The 9,647-nt window shown below is 32.1% G+C and overlaps 1 protein-coding gene across 1 annotated transcript; it reads left to right on the top strand.

Moving 5' to 3' along the window:
* Positions 1-5,093: 5,093 nt before the first annotated feature.
* On the top strand, positions 5,094-8,904 carry LOC122589233. The gene is made up of 3 exons (XM_043761492.1): positions 5,094-6,879; positions 7,642-7,759; positions 8,438-8,904. Exons 1-3 carry the CDS (start codon positions 5,272-5,274, stop codon positions 8,674-8,676), a joined length of 1,965 nt encoding a protein of 654 aa, XP_043617427.1. The 5' UTR covers positions 5,094-5,271; the 3' UTR covers positions 8,677-8,904.
* The last annotated feature ends 743 nt before the right edge of the window (positions 8,905-9,647 follow it).

The following is a 9,647-nucleotide window of genomic DNA, read 5'->3' as shown; positions in this document are numbered from 1 at the left end:
ATAGGCAAAACCATGTTAATCGGCTTTAATACACCACCTGTGATCCGTCTCTCTTGATAAGAGGCCCATCTCATCTTTTTAATTAACATCAGTATGATAATTATAATTTTGAATTTAATGTTATCATGTACTTTAATTAAGATTTTTAATGTTATCATGTGCTATTACAGTAAAACCTTTATAAATTAATAACCTCGATAAAATTAATAATTTGTCTGGTTCAAACTTAAGATCAGTACAAAATTGGACACCAACCAATAAAATAATAAGATAATAATTTTTTTGAAACTCAAAGATAAATATATAGGTCTCATCAAAACTATAAATTAATAATTTTAATACTATTTAGTAAAAATGAATCTATAGTCATTTGTTTTTTTTTAACTTTAAATCTATGTTGAATATATCTTTAAATTTCTACATTGCACTTAAGAGTTGAGACATAGTCGCAACAAAAAGTTGTGAAGAGTTATTAGCCGCTTGCAATGCTTCTTTTTGAGTGATCGACTTCAAAAGTACTGTATCATATTCAACTTAATCCTCAACTAGATTTTAAATAGTATCCATCACAATTTCTTTAATACTTTAAACCTCATAACATTCATTTTTTTTTACCACAATAATCACGTAACTCATTCACATCCGTTTTGTGCTAATAATGCATACTCGTAATCAAGCTATCGAGCTCACAAATGTCTTATCCATAGTTTACTTCGTTTAAATTATTTGAGCCGATTTAATTCATTGAACGAATTTTATCGTGTCGAAAGCAATTTGCTTCGGACTATTGTTAATGTACGTACATTGGATATGAAAATTTTGAAATTGATACATGAACCTATTTAAATTAATAATTTATTAATTTATCGATATAATAATATCCCAATAACTTAATAAAATATTCCGGTCCCAGCATTATTAATTTATATAGGTTTTATTGTAGTCTATAATAATTAAGATCTTTAGATGATGTTTGAAAATTAAACAAGTATGAGATTGCCATATAATCGGTGCAGCAGGGCAACATCGCATCTTATATTCTTAGGTTTCTGTTACAAACTTACATGACATATATTGAAGCTTAATATAGCTTAAGTTTTACATCTTCAATTCACATACAAACTAATGATGGAAAAATAATCTGTATTTAAGCTTAGGTACTATCACAAAAAAAAGTTACAAATTAAACCTTTGAATTTGATAAACATACATACCCCTGAATTTTACACAACGTCCCCTGAATTTTATATAATCTCTCTCTGCTTTACTTAAGATAGGTATTGCATGCTTTACCTAACATTTCCCCATAATTGATTATGTTTCCTTTACGTTTATTTATTGGGAAATGATCCCTACACAATTTATTTTTGCCATACACAACATATATATGAATTACATGGTTGTACTGTACAACTGTATAATGCACAAAGTGTTGTATATGGCTAAAAATTGTTGTGTAGAGATCATTTCCCTTATTTATTTATATGTTTTTTTATATTTTCGAGAATCTATTTTTCCACGTAAGTCATTTAAATTTGGGTTTGCATCTCAAATGATTCATTTATCATTTGGTAACCAATCGTAAGACCACGTAAGATAGTTTTATTTTTTTTATTTTTTTTACACGTTCAAATTTTCGTTGGTTTTTAATACAACAAAAATAACTAAGAAGAATACAACTTAACTATTAGTTGTCGATCTAGAAAATCTGTCGTCAACAATTATCAAAACTAATTAGAATTATTTGAGTTACAACAATGATAACAGCAAAAGCTAATCACGAAACCTGGAATGTAATTATGTGCTCCACTACTACGTATATACGTGCACAACATAAGCCTAAAAAAATATACATACAATTGAATAATATAAATAAATAATATCTATATTTCTATACCTACTACTATATAAAATTTATACTCTCATGTTGAAAAGTTAAGATTTTTGATACATACGAAATTATTAGTTTACCCTTAATGAATTAACTCACACAATCATTTTTCATTTTATTATTTTTTAAAAGATTTTCATTACTCTTTTATATCAAATACTTACACCACTTAATGCATCTGTCGCCGACGCCATCACTATCCGTCGATGCCATCACATCACTGTTACTATCATCGTCATCGCATTGCACGGGTATCATGTTCGGTTTATAAAATAAAACTTAGTACGTATCATATTTTTTACATAGATACTTGAACTGGAAAATTTTAATAGAGTTAGGTGGCATGTTCTTTGTACCAGGTGAAGAAACTTGTGATTGCTTTAAATATGAATTTTCTAATTTGCCCTTATGTTTTCCTTGGTCTGTACGCTTTAGTGATGACTGAATGATGGACTTGAGAAAAATAAAAGTCGCATCTATAGTCCCCTACTCCCCTTGTCTTTGTTATTGACTTATTTCTATTTCACTCCTCACAATATCATAAGAAGAATAAAACCACCTTGTAGTTGTATCTATATTTAAAATAAATAATTAAAAAAAAAAAATTCCTTATCTTTTATCCAAATATTTTTGACAAGATTTGAACATGTAACCCTTTAAGATAAAATCTTTTAAGATGACCACTAGACCAAAACGCCAATAACAAGTCAAATTTACTTGTAAACAATAGAAGGTTAAACTAATTAACAATGATCAATAAAAATCGGTAAGATTGTTATAAACAATAATGAATAATCTATGTTAATAAAAGTATTTAAAAAAGTTCCTTTGGCCTTTTACTTGAATAAATATAAATATATATTTTTTATAAATCTAAGTGAACTTTAACTTACTACGAAGTAATACTAGCTATACAAATGTGAAGCCAATGTTTAACCTAGACAACGCATATGTGAAGCCGTGCATAACTCACAACAAAACCAATAAACACAAAATATAAGACACATTCAAACCATGGTTACATATTTCACATTCAATAACTTGTACGTTAAAACTACACCATTGGTACACCTACATGTTCATCTATATGTGTGTTAAATTGTTGACGGACATGTCACTATATGTCTAAGAATTCTCATTATCATCCTCAATAATAAAACAAGCTAAAACAATCTTCATATTATCAAACACAATAAACGAAAAGCATTTGATCCTATCGGATTACATGGCATTAGAAAAGACCTAAAATAGACAATAGTTATGTAGAATGTTTAGTTGTGAATTTATAATGATACTTCTTGTAAAATATTAAAGTATCTAAAAATCAAATATATCTAGTCATTCTACGTGATGTAACAAGTCAGAATTATCTTGGATTAAATGAATTAAATTTTTTTAATCATTTCAATGTTATAGAAGTAAATTATTTTAAATTTGTTTTCACTTACATTTTTTACATTTAAATTTGTATATTTAATAATTTATCTTATCTTTAAAATGTTATAAACAATTCGCGTAATCACATCTCTCGATTTTCTCAAATTTTCAATTTTGACTTTTCTTGACTTTTTATTATACAAAAATAAATATATATATTTACACATATAAATATCAATGTCGACTACATGATTAAAGATAAATATTACTTATAAGAAAATATTTTCAAATTGATATCTATAAATGTTATACATTGGTATCCCAATACAATATTAACAATGTCGTCCAAATTAATAATATACTAGATTAGATTTTTATAAATTATATATATATATATTAAAGTTTAATTTAATATTTAATATAAACACAATATGAACTCTAGATAGCTATCCCAAACACAATAACAGATAACGATATACAACATCCTTATTCTAAACACAATATGATTCACAAAATATAGGACGATGAACAAAGCACGATTTACAACAAAGGGTTAGTTGAATACTAAATCCAAATTAATATGAACTTCATTCAAGATTCATTCTATCTATCCATAAAAAAAGTATAAAATTTTCTCCCTTTTTATATATTAGTTTTGTGTATTAATGTTTAAAGTTACACTTGTCACTCAAATCAATAGTCCTAATTGTTATCAAAAAAAATATGAAAACAATCCTAATTGTTATTTAATTATCATAGGACAGATGATTGAAATAAACTTCTTCATGTTATGGGCTAGCATCATGATTAAAGACATCTACCTGAATGTCAAGTACATGATCATAATATGTTTATATTTTAATTCTTAATTATCTTTCATAATAATATTATATAATGAGTACAACTGGTTTCAAAAAATTATATAATAGAGAATGACTACGGCAAACAATTTTATCAATATTTTTCAGCTAATAACGACAGTGCTGAACCTGTGATTATTGTACTACAACTTAAAAAATATAACACTTGGAATCATATATCTTCAAAATTATAAGCTTTTATAACTTAAATGTATGAACATCTAATATTGATAATGTCGTAAACACCGCATCAAGTGTTTGATACGGGTCAAAAATCTAGTTTTAGCATAATAAAAAACACGAATAAACAAAAATAAACCAGTTTTCACAAACAAATTATCACGAACATAATATTAAAAACGTAATCATATGAAAAGTTGTTTAAGAAAAATATATCTTGTATATGAAACTTTGTCCATCATACTTGGAACGTCAACAATATTATATGGACTCAACTAGAAATTTCAATCTATCCCCGATATTTATAATTAAATATAATATTTTTTCTAATTTTAGTATAATAAAATAAAGCTTTATTTAACTTATATACAGAAAAAAGAGGAGAAGATGATCAAAGTACAGTTACTCTCCTAGGGTTACAGATCCAACGGCCACGGACCCATTCATCTTTGTTCACTTCACCCCTTCATCTCTCTCGGCCGCCAAACCCACCCACCCATCCATCCTTCCTTCCTTCCTTCCATCATATCATATTTACTTTTACTATTTTATATTTATAATTATAATATCTATATCTATATTATCTATATTCTCACGCGCCGTCATCAGGTACGTGCAACTCACACCCACACCCATGTCGCTATATCTATATCTATAACATATATATCATATTATCGAAATATAAGAAAAAGCCTTTAACTTTCCGTACAATTATTCGATTCTTACAATACCCAGATCTTATTATGCCTCAATAATCTATAATCTATAAATCTTTTTTTTTTTTTTTTTTTTATAGGTTATATTTATGTATGTATATATGATAGTTTTTGTATTTATTTTTATTACTTAATTTTATGGGTTATTTGATAAATTGAAAATCTATTAAAAATAGTGAAGAGAGTTGGTGAAAAAACGTTGTTGAGAAGTGGCCGGAAAAGTGACCGGAAAAGTGATCGGAGGGTGATGCCGTCGGTGGAGATGAGAAGGACGACAAGGGTTTTTGGTGCTAGGGTTTTAAGGTCAGGTAGAAGGTTGTTTCCTTGTGAAGAAAGTAAAGTGATTAAGCATATGAGAAAGCCTAGTTTAGCTGTGGGTGATGATTGGATCGAGCTGCTTCGTGGTGGTGGCGGCGACGGAAGAGGATGGCGAAAGTCGAATGGAGGGAAGAAAGGTGTTGATGTTGTGTTGGATGTTGTTGATGGTGGAGTGGCATTTAAGGATTTTAAGTTAGAGGAATCGAAGGAATTCGATTCGGTTGAGGGTGTTGGGGAGGATTGTGGGGCGGAAAATAGGCGGTGGGGAGTTGTGTATACGAGGAAACGAAAGAGGAGTGAGCTAACGAATTGTGATGATGTGGATGCGAAATTCGGGAAAAAGTTTTTTAGGCAGCAATCTAGGAAGGTGGTTGGGATGGAAGAGTTGCAACCATCCATTTTGGAACCGGATGTTAAGGTTGAGCCTAGTGCGGTTCCAAGGCGTAGAGGTAGGAAAAAGAAAGTTGTAACAGAAGGTTTGGTACGGAATGTGATGACTGAGCCTAGTGTAGGTCCAAAAACTAGAGGTAGGAAAAAGAAGGAAATGAGGGTTGTGGCTCCTAGACTGACTCGGTTAAGTTCTTCAAGTTTGCCTCCAAGAACTTGTGTTGCTATGCACCGTGGTCTACAAAAGAGGCGGAGCTCTTTGAGGTCAAGAAAGCATATTGGTCCTTCAACTTTTGGACACTTGAAGTCGGGTGGGAGAGTTGTGCAGGATGGTGTTCCGTTTTTTCCGATTAAGTCAAACCTTGATATTAGTAGTTCACTTCGAAGAGCTAGTTTTCAAGAATACAAAAAATTAAGGCGAGATACAGGCTCAGAGAGTTGCAATGCAAGTATCTTGGTAATGGAAGCAGACAGGTGTTATAGAGAAGTAGGAGCTGTTATTACGATGGAGATGTCGCCTCCTAATCAGTGGTTTCTTGTGGTTAAAAGAAACGGGGTTGAGAGGTATCGTGTTGAAGCCCGAAATGTAATGAGACCCTATGCTTCCAATCGTGTAACTCATGCCATAATTTGGACTGGAAGTGATGAGAGTTGGAAGCTTGAGTTTCCAAATAGGAAAGACTGGTCTGTTTTCAAGGAACTATACAGAAGTTGTTCTGAACGAAGCGTGCAAGTGAAGTCATCTGTAGAGAGTATAATACCCGTTCCTCGTGTGAATGAAGTAGTGGGGTATGCAGAGGAGAAGCATGTACCATTTAAGATGCCCGATTCATATATCAGCTCAAGAGGCGATGAAGTTTCCAGAGTGTTGGAGAAGAGTGATCCGGTTTATGACATGGATTCTGGTGATGATGAGTGGCTGAACAAACTCAACGATGTGCAGAATACACGGGTAGATGATGCTACTTTTGAGAAAATAATTGATGCTTTTGAAAGAGGGATCTATGTCAGTCCAGAGGATTATTCTGATATTACATTGGCTGTTGATCGATGTTCTATGCTGGCAGCAAAGGAAGCTTTGGAAGCTATCTATAATTATTGGATGGCTAAACGGAAGAAGAAGCAATCAGCTCTTGTTCGGGTGTTTCAGGTAAAAATAACAATATACAGTATTAAATTTCTGTCTTCGCAGGATGTATGCAAGTAAATAGATGTGGCAAAGTGGGTGGGCCCTATGCGATTGGGTAATGGGTCAAGTAGCACAATAAGTACGGTCTAATTATATTATTTCAGCCGTGATTCCACTTGACCCATTTAGCCCGATCTAACTAAGATAGCCTTTTAATTTTGCCCGTTGACCCATCATAATCTGATCTAGTCATCTAGTAAATAAGTCGGGTTGTCATCTCTGCTAGCAAAAGTTTAGTGATTGCATTTTCTGGTTTATCACTGGATGCTTTTATGTAGTATGATTGTATGAAAGCTTGAGTTAGCAACAAAACAGATAATGGACCTCTTGTCATGCTGTACCATCAAATCGTATCTGATTTGTCAATTCTGTCATAGGCTTTTCGTTAGTGCAAAACTGTAAAGAAATGTCTGACTAGATGCTTATTTACATTAGACATGTATCCCTATATGGTGTGGCAAATAAAAGACGATTTTTATTGTCAGTGCTGCATCAATGAGGGATAATTGTGTAGCAGTGTATGAATCTAATTGGCACTTTCTTAATTTTAGATCGGTACTTTAGATGGAGAGTGGCAACAGTTTGAAATCTAATGGGGGGTTTTGTATCCTTAACTGTCAACATGGGGATGCATGCTTAGTACTGTGTGTGTGTCCAGTCAATAATTATCATTTTGTGTCATAGTTGAAGTTGCTTTTCTAACAAATTGATCTTTCTTGGCAGTCTTACAAACCAAAAAACCCTGAACAACTTAATATTAAAGCGGTCTTGCGTAAGAAGAGATCATTTAGACAACGCGTGAGCCAAGCAGGAAGGGGAAAGCAGCTGACTTTTCTGAAAGGTTTGTTTATCTGCTTATCTTTCGACCATAACTGTTAACATCTTTTCCTATGTTATATGTGGGTTGATAATTTACAGTTTCTTTTTTACACCTATACCACCTAATAATACTCCAAATGTCTCCAATGAGACTTGAGCCCACAACCTTTAGGCTGACGGGACGTTCCAATACCGCGATGCTAACTAAGTCCTCCTGATAGCTCTAGTATTGAAAGATCATTTATTTCTTCTTATGCTATTCTGTGTAAAGTGTGTTAGTGGCTGTGGCTGTGGCTGAGCAGACTAACTCTAATGCGAGATTCAATAGCTGGTTCAGTTTAGGCTTTTCAGCTAGTCAAATGTGTATACTGTATCCTCTCCATCCCTGAGGGCATGTAGTTTAATGAATTAATAATCATTGCATTGTATAGTACCTAAATGACAAATTTATCCTTGCTTTTTCTAAGTTACAAGGATCTGGCTTTGTGAATGAGATTAACAAGGGTAGAATTGTAAAATCAATATGTACTTTTGGAATAGATATATTTTTGAGACTAACTAAAATGAAAATGTAGACCCTTCTTTTAGGACGGATAGAGTAAATGAACTTATGATACTCTACTAAATTGGAACTTAAATTAAATGAATCTACCTTGATGTCGAAATATCTTTATGGAATGCTTGTTTGAAAATAATGCAGTTGAAGAGGAAGGAAATGCCATCATTAGAGTTCAAGAGGCCGAAGCAGCTGCAGAGAGGGCTAAACAGGTGGCAATTGTGAAGCGTCAAAGAGCTCAGCTATTAATGGAGGTCGCAGACTTACTAACTTACAAGGCGGCCATGGCACTTCAAATTGCAGAAGCTCGATTATTATCTGGATCAGTAGATGATACTATTGATGAAATTTTTTGTCCAGTGAATAGCTCGGGTTCTACTTGATGTTTTGATTTTTACCAACTAAAAGGTGGTCCTTTTTATATCGATATGAGAGGAAGAGTGATGCAAGCCTTATGACCGGTTTTTTACTAGTGGTGTTGGAAGCTTTTGCATGTTGACCATGAAAGCTGGTAGTACTGTAATTGTTGTACAGATCTTGATTGCATGTACATTCTACATCATTAGTACCTTCTTACAAACCAAATGCTATATAATCGGAGTTTCAGTTTAGTTTTTTCTAAACGTCAAAGTAAGAAAAAACTATGCAATGGGGTTTAACTCGTAAGAGATTTGTTGCTTTTTGGCTCTACTTGCTTTTGTTTGTATTCTCTCTTAACCTGTTTAGTCATTTCCTATCTAATTGGCTTTTTACCGGTCTTTCAAGATCGAAATGCTATCAGGGATCGTCTATGTGTTGATTAAGATCATGCAAAATCCTATTCCAAGCATCATAAGTTCATAACATATTTATGACTTGCTTTATTTGTATGTAGCGCCTCTGCATTATACCTAAATGTCTTTTCGGAAAGTAATACCCTTAGGATCATTATTTTAAGGTCTTAAATTAGTAGATTAACAATCATTAGTTATTGATGGCCTTTTATGACTCATGTCACATGTTGCGTTGTTAACCTGCATATAGTAATTTAAATGGAATTGTAATGAAACTATTTAGTGTTTTTTGTGTACCGGTAAAACATTAACGACTCTTTGTGGTTCTTACAAAGTAGATTAAAGTTAATCTCATATGTTTATTCAAACGTCGTGGCAAGTTTAAGGTCCAATTGTTATCGCTTGCTCTAAAATTGGTTGCGACTGATATTATCATCTTAATGTCGATGTAATATATAACATTGGCTATTATGTATGTATTTAATTATAGGGAAGTGAGTACATCCAATTTGAGTGAAAACCCTGTACATCTTGATTTTTTATTCCATAAAAATTATGGGCCTAATCATTTATTAATTACA

Source organism: Erigeron canadensis, chromosome 2 (genome assembly GCF_010389155.1).
Source record: "Erigeron canadensis isolate Cc75 chromosome 2, C_canadensis_v1, whole genome shotgun sequence".
Lineage (NCBI taxonomy): Eukaryota > Viridiplantae > Streptophyta > Magnoliopsida > Asterales > Asteraceae > Erigeron > Erigeron canadensis.
This window is presented reverse-complemented; position numbering and strand designations above follow the sequence as displayed.

Coding starts and splice junctions, on each gene's coding strand:
- LOC122589233 (XM_043761492.1), top strand. CDS start 5,272: ATGCCGTCGGTGGAGATGAGAAGGACGACAAGGGTTTTTGGTGCTAGG. Junction 6,880..7,641: donor CTCTTGTTCGGGTGTTTCAG/GTAAAAATAACA, acceptor CTTTCTTGGCAG/TCTTACAAACCAAAAAACCC. Junction 7,760..8,437: donor GCAGCTGACTTTTCTGAAAG/GTTTGTTTATCT, acceptor AAAATAATGCAG/TTGAAGAGGAAGGAAATGCC.